This window comes from Macrosteles quadrilineatus, unplaced genomic scaffold (assembly GCF_028750875.1).
Source record: "Macrosteles quadrilineatus isolate MER2022 unplaced genomic scaffold, UCM_ALF_1.0 Scaffold_9__3_contigs__length_116548681, whole genome shotgun sequence".
NCBI lineage: Eukaryota > Metazoa > Arthropoda > Insecta > Hemiptera > Cicadellidae > Macrosteles > Macrosteles quadrilineatus.
In genome coordinates this window covers 44484846-44501799 of record NW_026542602.1, presented here as the reverse complement: position 1 = coordinate 44501799, position 16954 = coordinate 44484846, and the positions used below count along the sequence as shown (strand labels likewise).

Sequence of the window (16954 nt, the reverse complement as noted above, 5' to 3'; positions counted from 1 at the left end):
CTTAAATAGTAAATAAAAGAAAATCTTTGTGTACACCATATTACATCCAAAGTAAACAAACAAACAAAACTAATTGAAATTGGTATTCTTGGGTAAACTGGAATTGAAACTTATGCTATTATAACATTTAACAATCCCAAAACAATTGTGAAAACAGATCATTTCTCAGAATTGAAATTGCTTACTATTTATGAATTAATTACCAAGTTAAACATTACAGTAATAACCTAAGACTAGTTTAAAGTTAATATAAATGAAAAAGTAACTCATTGACAGTTATTGTACAATAATTTATTTTATTATATAGAAAATTATTAGTTTAAATTAATAATTAATCAATCTATTTTAAAAAGATGTATTCCCTGTTCCTAATATGTAGCAAAAGATTGAACCATGTCAGCACAAAACCTGAGAGCATTCTGCTATATAAAATATTATTTAAATATAATTTTACAATTTTCAAACCTACTAGATATAGACAAATCAGTAGATATAATACATTGAATTAATAATTGTTTGCCAGCAACCTATAATATAGCGTTAAAAATGTAAAAGAAAAAGTATAACCAGTAGTTTTTGATTATAGATTTTATAACATTTTGCCTGGTATGATTTTAAAACTTTTTGTAAAAGCTTAGATTAAAATATGCACCTATGTGGAGTCCCCATCTCAATTATTGGTAATTGATAATAATTAATTGGTAAGTTCATTATTGGTGTTAGTCAAAGGCAATTTTATCCAATGACCTAAATTATCATTGTTAGTTATCATTGACATATCATTGTATGGAATTTGTAGTATAAATGATCTAGGATGGGTTATTTTCCACTTGTTTTCGCTGTCTGCTATAGTTTTCGCACAACTGCTAACATCTCTATTTCTCATAACACTCAAATAGTTTGGCTTGGTAATAGATATGGCTATGCATTTCATGATCATAAGTTGGGCGGTTTTCTTCTCCTATCCTACCCAAGCAAGAATCCAGATCCTTGGGGCCTTGAGAAATGTGAGTTTTGGGTTCTTTTATGCACAGGAATAAAATATGTATTTTTTAAAATTATATTACCTGACTTTTAAAGCTCAAATATCTTCGGTACAGTAGTTGAAATAATTATTGTATACTGTTTATATCTTCAAAGTAGGATAGTAAACCTATACAATATGATGTGGATGGATAACATTTTTAATAGTACTAAAGGGTGATAAAAAAAAATAAAACAAACACAATTATTTATGTGTATTATTGTTAGGTTGATCCATAATAGTTTAGCTCAAGTACAGCTTTTTTTTAACAAAGATATTTCAGAGGCAAATTAGAAACACTTTTAAGCCGAAGATAAAATTACTTTAAAAAATTTAAACTCAGAATCAAATTTTAAGGGAAACAAAGTTGAACTGTGTTTTTATGAAGTATTCATTCAATAATTGTTGTTAAAAGAGAGTACATAATCAAAATTCACCTTTTTCCAAAACAGCCCTAATAAACTTGAATTATTACTTTTAAAAACTTCTTAAAATTTATTACTTTAATTTTTTTTTACGGAGGAAAGGGGATTATTTTTAAAAAGATTGAGCTATAATAAAAAAAAAAATTCTGGGAATGTATAGGAATTTACTGTTGACAACTACTTCAAATTTATCCCTCACAAAACTCACATTTTCAACCCTTGGGGTCCCCCTTTAACCTGCCTCTTCTAATCTATCTCCTTCTTCCAGGTTCCCGGAAGTTCTCACCACTACAAATGCGTAACTGGGAGTCCTGGTCAGCTGTGCTCCACCCGGCCATCCCTACCATTCCTCCATTGCTCCATGGAGGTGTAATGTACTCAAACACCGCCTCGGAAGAACCTAAAGGCGTAGAATGCAACAAGTGTGGCCGCCATTACAAGTTGAAGAGCTCGCTGCGCAACCATCAAAAGTGGGAGTGCGGTAAAGATCCGCAGTTCCGATGTCCGTACTGCAACTACCGGGCCAAACAGAAGATGCACGTTGCACGCCACATCGAACGGATGCACCGGGAGAAACTGGATTTGTTGGAGATGTGCCATCAAGGCGCTAAAGAAGAGAATGCCTACTTCCAACAGGACGTTCAGCAGGATACGGCTTGATTTGGGAAAAATTTTTGCTCACTGTTTCGTTGAGGATGTATATGCAACTACCTATTTTAGATCAGATTGTCATTTAGATACTGCAGGTTTTAAGCTGTCCAGGACAAAATTGTTAACTGTTTGTGAATCCTTGAATATTTATTTTGGACAGGACGTAATCAAATCGTAAAAACTACTTATTTCAGACATTATTTTAACTAATAAATCTGTATTGGCAAAATCTTAATTGTGTTTCTCAAGTTTTTGAGAATATTACTCTTTGTATTAAATATGCTGTTTATTTTATAATAAAATAAACAGTGATGAATAAAATAAAAAATATTTGTGATTAACAGAACTGGGTTATAAAAAATTAAAGCTCTTCTATATAGTTTGCCTTGTTTGAACATCTTAATAATAGATTTTTATTTAATTGATTCTATTAATAATACAATTTAACTATTCTGTATTCATTTTAATTCTCAAGTTTCTAAATGCACGCTTTATTATTTAAATAACTGCCCACCTATTTGGCTGTTTTATCTTTTATTTCATGCATATTCGATATTTTGGCCAAGCCATTATTAGGAAAACATGGATCTAAAAAATTACAATAAAAAAATACAAATTTGACTGTCCTATAGTTTTGATTTTTATTTATTTATCTTGTGCCATAAAATAAGTAAAATATAAATACTCATTACTAATGACACTTCATAAGCAAGTAAGTCGTAATTCTTTTGAAACTACTGCCATTACTTAAAGATGATAGGTTGAGAAAAGTTAATAGGCCTAGAATATACTTTTTAATAATTAAAATTGTTATATTTAAATAATTTTGCAATTTTCATAAAAGTGTTATTATGTATGTGTTATAGAATTGCATGGTAGAAACCATCTAAGTCATAAAATAACTTTAGTTGTAATATCTACAAACTTACAAGTACTATTGGTAACTTTGACAACTCCTATAAACCTTATGATGTTTGAAAATTGATGATTTATTGTCTCATTTTGTTGTCTTTTGACTGCCCAACGAACTAAACTATGATATTTTTAAGGTTTTAATTTAATAGAATATAACTTTGTTTTACTGCCTTTGAATACATATCACGATAATTTATCATAATAATTTCAACAATGCATATCTTATTTTTAATTTAGCTTTAAGGTGTATTTTTTATAAGTTGTCATGTTTATCTTCTAATCAGCGTTGGGCTGAAATACAACCAACCGAGTCACCATCAGACCATCAGAAATAAGGATGTATATTTTTAATAGCGTAATTTCATAAAAGAAAAAGAAATACCGTACTGAGTTCTCTTAGTTTATTTGAAACCGGTGTCATATATTAAGATTGCAAATTTGATGTTTGGATAATGTCAGAAATTTGGCGAGTTAAAGATTAAACTGTGTAGTCATTTGAGATATTAGTATTTACCATCTGAAAAAGGTGAAATAAAAAGGTATAGGTGAAATATGATCTAGTTGGAACATTATAAACATTAATGATTATCAGATATAAATCAAAATTATTTTTATGCTCAAATAAAATGTTTAACTTTTTATAAAATAATTGACAAGCTTAAATAATTTAGCACAATTTACAAATTGGAAAGGTTTGATAGTTGTGTTTTGAACTAATCCAAATCAAAGGAAATACTGTATGTGTGAAGTCCTATAGGTAGTTTGCAACAAATTTACAAAAAGTTTACTTTGCAAAGATATACATTTATTTTAATCAAAATAAAACTTCACTGCCATTTATTTTACATAATGAATATAATATAAGATTAGGTTTATTTGATACTCATTTGATTGAAAATCAAAACCACTGCCATTTAATAGTTAATTATGTTCATAAGTACACAGACAAATTTTAAAATAATCCAAGTGCCTAAACCTACAACTAAGTTTTGTAGTATGTATGATATGATTTTATATTATTTGAGTGTTAGAACTTTGTGTATTATTAGAAGATCCATGTATATATTTTAGTGTGCCTTATATCATCGAAGTGAGTAGCTATACATCGATTCCACCGGTTTTCATATTTAGCGATAGAAGTTTTGCATTTATTTATAAATGTTACTGAAATACTCCATTTATATAATTCACGTGTTTATGTGTAATATAGCTCAGTATTTTTTTGTAATAAGAATGTGCATGTGTTAGTGTGTTTTTTTTTTATTCTCTTAAGAAGTTCTATGAGTTCTATTTCATATCAATTTGGAATAATTTCGTTTCAATTCAGTTCAGAGATTTTCTAATTATAAGCAAATCTAGTAATCCTTAAATTTGCAATAATTTCAATTTGAAACAAAACATGTTTAAGTACCTATTTATTAGATTTGTTCTTGCTTGAGAAAAGTACTCCAAAATCAATTTTCAGTAGATTCAAAAAATCGTGTGAACCCCGCTTATATTTAATTAAAAGCAAGGATAAAAATTATTCTCCAATATACAATTAACCATGTAATAGGAAAGCATCACAAAAATATCATTACAGCATATTTTCTGGTAACAAGTTGAGTTTCACACTTTATTTCTTTAGTCATACATAGTTACAAAAAATATTAAGGTACGAGTAAAATAAAATCAAAATGTTGTGCTATATTTATCTACTTTTTGTTTATTATCATATATATGTTGTTATTTTAAGTTTATTTATCGATGTGCCAAAATGTTTTTGTTTAACAGTTACATATTTTGTATGTTGTTTTGTTAAGTGTTAGTGTTTACTTTGCTTGGTATAGGCCCTTATAATACCAGTGGTGTAGCTCGGTTTGTCTTACTACCTCGATTTTGTATTTTTTTGCTTTTTATATATCACCAGCCTATTATTGTTCAGGGATTTTGTGCCTTAACACAATTTTTATAAATGGTTGTTGTTATTGTTGTATTATTACCCACCTGCCATATTTATGTTTGTTCCTTAAATCAAACAGTTTTTTTATTAGTCATTTAAAAAATCAAATGTACTCTCTTGTAGAATAGGTTTTAGTTATAGTGTATTCATTTATGCTTGTATATTTTCTTGTACCATTAGTTGTCGTGCCTTCTTGTTTAAGGATTCAATATGTTAAATTCAACAGATTTTTCAGCGTTACTATTCACATCTTTCCTCAATAGAATTGTATTGGAACCTTCCCAAATTTTATAAATAACTCCTTTAAAAGTTCAAAAACACGTTTTCAATTTTCATATAATTACATTTTGTTAAATTCTAAATGTTAAAACTGTTAAATGTTATAAATCATTATACTGTAGGAGATGTTAGTTATGATTGTTGTATAACAGTATTTTAGCTTATCGTTAAGGTAATATTATTCATCCTCTTGTATGATTTTTGTTACATTAGCGTTAATCTTTATTTACTCCCTATATTCTTAAAGTTGTTTATACAAACCATCAGTTGTATTTTTATGTTAGCTGGAATAAAGGAGTGTAAAGGATTGAATAATATGTTTGATTAATCCCTTGAAAAAATGTGTGTGTACAAAAGATAAAAAAAAAAATGAATTAAAGTTTCAATTTGTTTAAAGATTTTTTAATTTATAAAAATATTAGTGCAAAAGATTAAAACAATTTGAGGTTATATAGATCAGGACCAAAGAAATATCTAACTCACTACCTAATCATCCATCAGACATTCTGCAAACTCACATAAAATGTCTAATGCTTGATGGTATTACATTGTCAGAAATTAAAATTTATTGAATACAATATTAGTATTACTTGATAGCTCTATTCCCTTTTTGCTGGAGAACAAACATAGTAGGCTACAGTTTTGATTTTACCTCTTTTATGTAACCACCAAACCTACAATACATAGAGTACTTAATCCAATGGTAGAAGTCTAAGGATCTTTTATTTCACTCTTACAAGTCTGAAAAAAATACAAAAAAATTTGTATAATCAGTTTATTTCTAAATTAACTGACACAAAAAAATCCAAGGTTAAATACTTTTTGTGCAAACTGCATTACTATATTTAAATTCTCTAGACATTTCATTCTTACTTGAAGGTGGAGTTTTCATTGGCTTGGCTGAGGCTAATTCTTGGGTTTGTCCAGTAGTCAGGAAAAGAATAGGATTTACATAATATTCATGATGGCACCAGGAATACATAAATGCCTCCTGCCCTGGGCGCTTTCCAGTACCTTCCCTAATTATGACTCCTGTCCTTCCTCTTATTATGCGTGTCCCAGTCATAAAAACATCCTCTTAAGCCCATACAAATTTGTTTTGTATGTTAAAGGAAATTACAGACAGAAAGTACTTGAAGCTTCCAGAGCAGCCGATATTTCAATATGCTTATGATTTTATTACCGGTAAGTCTCTTTTTAAATGATATGTAGTTGTAAATGCTGTGATTTTTCAAAAGTTGAGAACCCCTTGTAGAATCGATCTTTCTTTTAGAATCAATCTCCCAGGTCTAAAGTAAGTTATTTTTGTTACTTATCAGTTACCCTTGCAAATCTACTGTAAGATATGTACACCAATTGGAACTGAATGTACTTACATAAACAGGGTGGTAATAAAGTCCGAAGACAGTTAAATATTTTAAAAAATAACGTAGATAGAGCTACAACACTTGGTACAAAGTTACAGAGCATAAAACTTTATCTTAACACATATTCAGTGATCCAATAACTCTTCAGGGGGACAGCCCACAAGGAGTCGGAAGAAAATCTTAAATGGAAGCATAGGTCAATATGCACATCAAATGAAAGGTCTTTTTTAGTAGAATACAATGCCGCAAATCGCAATTCAAAAGGTTGATCCTGCGCAAAATGGCAGCCGTTCAAAGAATTTTTGATCTGCCATTTTGAATCTTTGAACAACTGCCATTTTTTATTCAGGCGTTCTTTTGAGCTTGAATTTATGGCATTGTTAGTGAAGACCTTTAATTTGATGTGCATTTCGACCTATGCTTACGTTAACAATTTTCTTCCGATTCCTAGGGCTGTGCCCCCTGAGGAGGAAGCGTATAATAGCAATCAAAATTAAATGAATCTTTGAACAACTGTCATTCTTGGCTCGGTTGTCCGTTTGAGTTCAAATTTGCGGCATTATATTCTGCTAGTAAAGACCTTTAATTTGATGTACATGTCAACCTATGCTTTTATTTAAGATTTCCTTCTGACTCCTTGCGGGGTCCCCATGATATGACAGAAAATTGTTATTTCCTAAAAAAAGTAGATTTTTTAGGTGTGGTGTTGATGTACCAAAACTTATTGATTTATCTGTTGTTGTTTAGAAAATATTTAACTGTCTTCGGACTTTATTACCACCCTGTATATATATCAATAAAGAAGAGGGAATATCAGTCATATTTCAAAAGTGATATTTACATAACCATCAAACACTTCAATCTTATAATTCACCAAATAGCTGTACATGTAAACATGTGGAACATGTGGGTCATTTTATATCTAACTGCCACATAATAGTGATTTCATTCAAATAATGAAAAAAATCTAAAATGTAAATATAAAATAGTTGTTAGTTGTTTTTGTCCCAGAAGCGATAGAACTGGAATAATATGTGTTGGGTTTCATCATAGACAACTAGAATGAATATAGACCGGCAGCAGTGCTGTGGTTAGCATATGTTCCGGCGCCCACCGCTAGGAGTGTCGTGTAGTACCGCTGCAGCATCTGCTGGTATCATATGGCTCCTGCGCTCCTTGTCTGCAGCGGTGTGTGCCGTAACTACACGGCACTCCTAGCGCTGGTTACCGGAACCTTCCTTTGACAGTCTATATTTATTCTATTTCTCTATGGTTTCATATGACAATGAAGTCTCTAATACCAATCTGTTTTCAGAGGCAGTGAATGGATTTGGAAATATAGAAAACCCTCCAACTACTTCCTTAGGCTCTTAAGCTGAACAATTTGGTATCTTATAACAGAAGAAGATCTTAACTAATGCAAATTGTGTGACAATTTTACATATTTTATGTATGAACGTTATTTTGAAACCAATTTTAATCAACTGCCATGATCATTATGTATTATTTTCAATGGTCAGTAAAACTATTTTTGTTGTTAATAATGCAATTTATGATAGTTGTCAAGGTAAGTCTAAGTATGTAAACTCTGTCAGCCTAGAGGCTTTTATAAACTGCAACTTGTGTTGCTTGTAACTTTAAAATAAACTCCACATCCTATGTATGCTCATAACATATAGCCCTAATGTATTAGGCAAGTTAAAAGCGTGTCCACATTTATTTTGCCTTTCGCTTTATTATAGGTAATTAAAAATGTATTTATTTTATTTTATTGTAGACGATTTTAGTTCACAATTTTGTTAAAAATTCAATCAGTTTGTTAGTTATTAATCTCACACATTTTAATGATAACAACATTACAAGTTTTGAATAACACATCAAGAGGATTTAAACAGCCATCTCTACAAGGTAAATTCATAAAATAATTTCTCAAATGTTTTTTCTTTTGCTTGGCAAGGTTTTCCCATAATTGTGACTATTACTGCCTACTTCACAATCTTTTGGCTTCACGAAATATGATTAAATTAAACATAGAACAAAGGTATAGTCATTATTTTCTGAAAAATTTTAAGATATTTGTGTATGGTACATATTTTGCAACCTTATCTAGTTGGCCATCTCATCACACAATAATAAACAAGTATTTCATAATTTTTGTTCAATCTACTAGTGATCTTTGCCAACTGATTTTGAAGCAAGCAGTAACCTGCATGGCATGGTCTTCACGGTGTTTTCGTTTCTACATTCTTCTACTTCAGTTTCAGGATTGCCACCGATGCGACCGCCATTCTTCCCTCCTTGGGGTTTACCTCCGTATTTCTTCCACCGTTGGAATTTGAAATCGGAAAACCTCAACCTTCCGGTACAGCCCAAACTAAAGTGCCACAGTTGCCATCGGCTTTACCAGAGCAAGTTTACGCTTTGGAGACATTTAAAGTACGAATGCAACAAAGAGCCTAAGTTTTCATGTATGTTCTGCCCAAAAAGAGCATACTACAAGACGGAAATCTGGAGGCACATGAAGACAAGACACGGACAGTTTTTCAACGAACCTCCGAAACCTATCCCTATAGGAGGAGGTCCTATGGCTCCTCCTCCACCTCAGGGGGTGAATTTGTAAAGCTTTAATGGTGGAGTTGGGTCTGTAAATTGCTGTGCTGTTTATTTTTTTATTATTTGTCAAGTTTTCTTTGAAATGGTTTGAACAGGATTTTCTTTTTTTCTGCAAACAAAAGTAGATAGTATAGGTTGAGGGTTAATTAGAATGCTGTAGGTCAAACGTTCAACCTAACTTAACATGAAACAAAGACACTTTATCATCGTTCTGTTTGTAAGAATAATATTACATCCATAACCTTTCGTCCACACTAAAGCACAATATTACAGGAGGATATTATCTTTCCTCCAGAAAAGATTTTCCCACTTGCATTCGTTAAAAATTTGCAAGCTTGCTCACAATATAAACTAATTCAATCACAAAACAGAAGATTTAGGAAATTAGTCAGCTTTGCTTCCAAATTATGCTCTACCTTTGGATACTCAATTTACAGGCCCAAATCAGCCAATAGCCAAATCAGGTTCAAATTGTAGTTAAACTGTATCACAAATTAGCTTTATGGAATCTCATCTTTGTGATTTGGGTTAAAATATTAAAACTGTGATTGTATATTAGATTATACTGTCTTAGATTAGATTTGTTTATTTTTTGTGTATAAAGTGCTATGTTAAGGATTTTAAACATTTTTAGTTCTGTTTGTTTCCTTATTTTCATTACTATATCAGATTGAAATACACCTATACGGCAATACAAATTAGCACAAAAAAACTTTTGTTAAATAGGTACATTTTTTTACTTTGGGTATTTATTTTATAAGTTTAATTCATTTTGTCTAATCAAATCATTTTGCCAAAAAATATTTTATGAGGTTGAAAAAATGTTTTTTATTAATTTTTTTTATAAAGATTTTTGCTTTAACAGGCCATATCATAGGAATTATATAAAAAATCTTAATTCACAATCTTAATTTTTTATATATTTCTAAAATGAAAAAAGGTTATGTTTTGTTACAGATTTTATTACTGGTTATTACTTTTGTTAGTTTAAATTGTTGCTGTAAAGTTTTGTAATAATCCAACAGTCTTGTTTCATTGTTTTGTTTAAACCTAGTTACTGTACAAATATTCATTACCAACATTAGCCATTGATTGTTAATAAACAGGGTAGTAATACATATTATTCATGAGTGAAAATCAAGTAAATAATTTACAATAGTGTTAAGTGATAAGAATTTACAGGGTTATACAATGTACAATTATGTAAAGTTAGCTTTAGGGAGTGTAAAGAATCTATTCTGTAATGTTCGGTTGTTCTTTGGTCAAAGAGAAATAACAAGTGCTGTTACATTGATAATTAATATAAAACAATACTTTATATAAAATTTCCATAGTTAACTTTCTATCCAATATTGAAAATATAATAATATAAAGAACTGTGTGGGTTTATTTCTAGAGTTATTATTAGAACCAAAATTCTGCAGCGTTAAATAAGTTGTCCTTATTACAAAATTGCTCTAGCCTGATTTGTTGGTGCTATCCCAACTTAAACACCTAAGGTAACTCTAAAAGAATTAATTTAGTTTTACTGACGTATTTGGTATTTTTGAAATTTTTTTGTAGCTATTTACAGCTTAACCCTTTCCACTCGTATGTCACCGCTACTGCGACATTCAAGTCTGACTGTTCCACTCGTATGTCGCGGCCGCCGCAACATTTTCAGCATCGGTTTTTTATTAATAAATTCTTTTATATAGTGTTTGCATGTTTTGAACTTATATTGAATACAAACTTATGATTTCCTTATTCATTTTACATGTATTTGGTAGCACGAAAAATATTTATAAGTTATTTAGTAAGCTGTGGAGTAAAGAATAAAAGAAGTGACGATAGTAACCATGATGACCAAAATCATCAAGTTTGAAAATGAATTTTTTCAGTAAAAATATTCTCGAAAATTATTTTTCCCCCTTATTTATGAACCGATTTTCTTAATTTTGGTATCATAATATTTGTAATTGAATTATCTTTAAAAAAACATAATAGTTAAAAATATTTTTTCATTTTCAGTTTTTGAGATATTTACGTTTTAAACTTTTAAGCTGCCGCCACTTTGAAAACTCTATAAATCTAAAAAAAAATTTCAATTAGCCCGGTAATAACACCATATAAAATTTTTTTTAACAAGCCGTTCTTGAATTTAAAATGTTTTTGTGAAAAAAAAACAAAATAGCAGATATATGAGTAACCTTTGAGTTTCTGAAATTTTGAATCTGATATTTTAACTTAACTATGGTCCAGGAATAATACCTGAAAAAGTTGGTAGAGAGTTCGTGGAAACTTTGTAGATTGATATACATATATGTATGCAGTTTTCACTATATCCACTAACCAGATATTATATCCTATTGTAGTTAATTAATAAAAATGTGGTTTTATTGATTTTAAGTAACAGTACTAATTATTTCTCTCAAACCAAACAACTTGAACACAAATGGTACATATTGTAATCAAGGGCATTGTCTAGCTTTATTTTATATTCTTAATATATTTTTGTAAGTAGCCTACTTTATTTTACAATTTTTTAGTTTTATACACTAATTTAACTTAACCATGTATCCTAGCTTACATGATAATTTTTAGCTCGACAAAGAGTTGACAATACATACTAAGCACATATGATTCATAAAATAACATAAGTTTACATGTTAAAGATTTGTTTTACCATTGGTTTTTTTCCATGTACCGGTAATTTATAAACAACTTAATGCAGGTATCAAAGTACAAATACTTACGAATAGCATCTGCTAGACAAATACGTACAATACAATTTTTAAACATGTCACAATATTAGTTGCAGAATTGTAATACCGTAACTAGCATAAGTTAATACAATGGTTAGTGATAGTTAAGTGAGCCAGAATCGAGTTCATATGATTTTTGAAGTCTTGAATAATAGCTGAGTTATTTCCCAAACAGTACTGTTGCTAGTAAGTGAATTGTTTAAAGATAAAAAGTTCTGCCATGTGGAGTTATTTTGTGATCCAATACGTTCTTGTGTTATGACCACACTGTGTGCCCTTACACAATTAGTTTTAGGCAAATGAATACTCACTTTTTTTAAACTAATTTTTTAATGGTCGGTTAGAACAATAACCCATGCTTTAACAGATTACTCGACATTAATCTAGCTGATGGCCTCTTCTAAATTAGCAACTACAATTATTACACAACACACCATACTTTTCACTACACATTTTAAACAACATTTTTCAACAATCCTAAGAACCATTTTTTTATATCCATCAGCTAATAGGTTTTTACAACAGAAATTTAGTTTTCCACAAGAAGCTGTAAACATTCATTTAAGCCATGCTCAACTCGGAGTATGCAACAAAAAGGTTAAAACGTTTGTCGATAAAACTGGTTGTCAAGTTTTAAACATTTTGCAAATTGTGATTGCAAAAAAACAATTGCCAATCGGCCCTTAATGCTAAATCCAACCAATCCAAAAAAGGGGTTTTCATTTTTGCTACTATCCTCTCTTAACCCTCTCTGTATTTGGATAATTTTGAACTTTATCTACTTTTTCAGCTTCCCGTTGTGGTAAATATCCTATTCATTACTCCATCTATGCTTCATTTTAGTAAATATTGCACTCCTTGACATTTGACTTGTTTGAATGTCCTCAATATTGTCTTCCCACTCTTACAGAAAAGCAGTTTACCCACCTAGATGTGCATGTTAAATTTTCAGAAAAAATATGCTCTCTCTAGTCATCCTACTTTTTCCCTTTGATAATTTATCTCCAATATTATTTAACAGTTTTTCATTTATGACCAGACAATTTTGAAATAACAGGTCTTAATATCATATTCAGACTAAAATATTGTGAACTTAATTTCTTGTTGTTGTGTGTAACCATAGGTAGCTTACAGACTACAGTATGAATAAAGTTAGCTTTAAAACTCATCCCTAGAATTTGTTTGCACATATCAGTACTTAAATATAATATTTTAGTTTTGTTTTTGATCAATTTGTCTCTTCAAAATGTTATCATTTAATATTTGTTCGTAAATATAAACATTTCAAAATTTAAATAAAATAATACTTATGAAGAAGTTTTATGATAGTTAAAAATTTTGTTATTGTTAAATTTTTTTAAAGTAATTTACAGTTCATTCACAATAATTGTAATAACAACTATCAGGCTGGAATTTTAACGTATAGTATCTTTTATAGTATAGGCCTATGAGTTAAAAAAATATATTTTTAATTATAGGTTGTTTTAAACAATCTTTACTGTTAATCTAAAGTTGAACTATTAGAGCTTTTAACTTTAATACTTGGTCCAAATTGTGTCGTCCATGTATGTATACTTTGAAAATTGTCATAACAAAGTCAACAAGCATAAAATGTAATTGTGAATTGATATTGTATTTTTGTATCTTTGGCCAGATTTGGTGCCTCTTATGAATTAGTTAATGTAGTACAAATTATACAATTGTCTCTGTATACGAAGAAAGGGCCCAATACAGTTTTGATCGTATATAAAATTTTGTTTTTATTTATCACCCGTCAGTTTTGCACTACTTTAGAATAATTATAGTATACTCGTTCCTGAAATTATTAATTTTGAAATAAGATCTTGGTTATCTTTAGTCGTTAACAGTTATCTTAACCTTTACTGGTAATCAAACATGGTAATTAGAAAAGTACACTTACAATCCCTGTATTTGAAAATACAAAAAAAGACATATATTATAGCCACTGTTTACAGAGCATGTCAATGATCTAAAATATAGGTACCAAAAATAACTTATACATACTGTACTTACATAATTAAAATAATGTTTTATGTATGTCGGAAAGTAAATAAAAGAAACGTCTTATAACACTTAAAACATATATTCACGCTTATACTGTTACTCACAAGACGGTAAATATACAAAAAAGGTGGAAGTGGTGATCGATTTCGATTGGACACTCCAATCATCATCAGACCCAATAGGCGAATGACAAGAATCTTGAATGGCGTCCCTACTTATACCCTATTGGCTACCGGAAGCACCGGCCAATACATTTTTATAAGTACAACTGGAATCAAAATGTATTTGTTCATAAATCAACTTATTTCTATCTTTACATTTTTCCTTATAAATATACAATTCTTCCCAAGCATTCATTACATATCCTTTCTTACAATTCTTTAAAATATCTAGACTATCCTCCATTTTTCCTACAACCTTTTTTGTATATTTTTCTGTCTTGTGAGTAACAGTATAAGCGTGAATATATGTTTAAGTGTTATAAGACGTTTCTTTTATTTACTTTCCGTAAATTTAATAACACGTACAAAACTGATCAAGAAGTTATTTATGTATGTCTTAAATGTAACTTAATATTAATTTGTATTTCCTACAGTTAAAAAGGACTTATCCAGGTTTTTACATTCAGTACTTTTAATGAACTCTTGAGAATCAATGAACATGAGTTGTTCTTTACAAGTAAATTAACAATCATATACACTCTACATGTATATAAAAACTATCTGACCATGAAGTCAATCAATGATCAGCGTGTGTTATACATCTCCGTGACATCATTGGTGAAATATAAATAGCCAAAATTACTTTCGGAAACATCATTTAGTGTCTAAATATATTTTTATCGTTCTTATCAATGGTTAATGTCTTGAAATGATCGACTAGCTGGGTAATAGAGACTCTTATTGACGTAGAGCGCTACAGTATAAGAATCTCTTTGTAATATTTGCTGGTTGACACTATATTAACTGTAGAAAATTAATCTGAGTTTGCAGCCACAAAGTTAGTATTTTTGTATTAATTTAATACATACATAATGGTATTTAAATGTGTGGCTTGTTGTATATTTCATCAATTGAGACTAAAATGACTATTTTGTCATAAAAATAATGAAATTATTCGACAAATATAAATCCTTTATTGCCCTAAACTTGGCTATAATCAGACCGGTTTATACGGACATTTTTACCGGGGCCCAGGCCGGACCCTGCCAAACTTGACTTCAAAGGGAAGGGAGCCCCTAATATCTTTACTGGGGCCTGCAAAAGCTGGGTACAGCCCTGGCCCTAAAAACCAGAACACTGACTTAGGAAAAATATTCTATGTCATAATAAATAAATAATAAATAAATATAATATTATATAATATAAAAAATAATAATATATAATTAATATAAAATAAATATAATATAATAAATAATATCAATGCAATTATATATGCATATAATTTTGCATTGATTGACGAAGTCATATTAGTACAAATCAAGTGTATGGTCTTAGAAAAAAGGTCATGGAAACACAGTATACAGTATGACAAAGTCTACCAAATTTTACCAATATCTACATTTTTTAGTTTAAGAAGGTTGACAAAACATTATTATAGTAAATACAATACAAAATCTGTCCATATCCTTGCACTTGGACCATATTATATAATTGAATGGGCTTAGACTTGAAGGCCAGTTAAATAACATTGGAAATAACACATGTGGTGTGGTGTAAGATGATGCAATTATAAACAATACGACATAATCAAACTCCATCAGCCAGTAGCTTTTATTGTGTTACCTAATTAATTTAACTTGCAAGCAATAAGCAATTGGAAAATTTGACACTGTATTGAAAAAATTGATATAGATTCTTTATTAAAATCATTAGTAATGTTTGGTTATTTTACCTGAGCATTTGTAACAAGCAGATAATATTAATTTTTTTTATATAATTCATTGAATTCGGATAATGACACCATCTATGTGGAGGAGACGTTACACGATTTTTTTCAAAGAATTTGATTGTGCCTCTGTTGTTATATTTTCTATAAACATTTTTTTCAGTTTTTATTTTTTGTAGTGAAAAACGATGCTAGAGTTAACCCTTTTCGCTTTTAGTTTAGCTTTTTAAAAGCACTCTCTATTAAAAAAGAAATCAATTCACAATGATTATGTTTTATAATAACTCCTATGTTTAATGCAAGTAATTTATATTCCTATCATTCTGCAAGTAATTTAAACTCGAAATGTTTAATTACGTTATTTGATCAGCTGAAACAAGTGAATTGAATTAATCAAAACAAACGAATATTCATTTCTCAGTCAACATTGTATATAACTTATTTCAATTGAGTTATAGACACAATTTTCTAATGTAAAGAATCATTTATTTGTCTATTAAGTGCCCATAAACTAGGATAAAAACTATAAAAGTCTTACTCAAATCTATTCTCTTCTCTTTGAGTAAAAACTGGTCAGTTTAGATTATATGTCAGTTTAAATATTAAAAGTCAATGGTACAGTATAATAAATTAAACTTTAGTTCTTTTAAATCAATTTTAGTTCTGCTGACAAATGTTTATAAAATTAATAAATATTGCCTGATAAAATATTTGAGCAACATTTGTTTATTACTTTATTTGTTTGTGTTTTATATACAGTACATACACAAGCATATTTGCATCAAACTAATAATGCTGTGCAAGAAATTTGTTTTTCAAATTGTTATCTAAACTGTCAAGTTCATGTGGCAGTTCAAAATCTGTTAAAACTCTAGAAATATATTTTGCCTAAACTATTTCGGTATCTTGAAATAAAAATAAAAATAGGCCGAGTTATTTTATTCATGATTAACATTATTACTGCTCGGGGCTATAGAATACATAATTACTGCTACCTAAGACTATGACTCATCCCATTGGTGGGAAACTTACATTTCCCTATCCTGTTGGCCTCAATCAATTTAATGTTCAGATCTAGTGAT

The 16954-nt window shown here is 29.5% G+C and overlaps 1 protein-coding gene across 1 annotated transcript in view; it reads left to right on the top strand.

Moving 5' to 3' along the window:
* The window catches only part of LOC129002925 (longitudinals lacking protein, isoforms A/B/D/L-like), a 111144-nt gene extending 108939 nt beyond the window's left edge, over positions 1–2205 (top strand). Inside the window, exon 4 of the mRNA XM_054431049.1 lies at positions 1718–2205. Within this exon, the coding sequence (XP_054287024.1) occupies positions 1718–2109 (392 nt within the window). The 3' untranslated portion in view covers positions 2110–2205. The remainder of the gene's footprint in view (positions 1–1717) is intronic.
* Positions 2206–16954: the final 14749 nt, after the last annotated feature.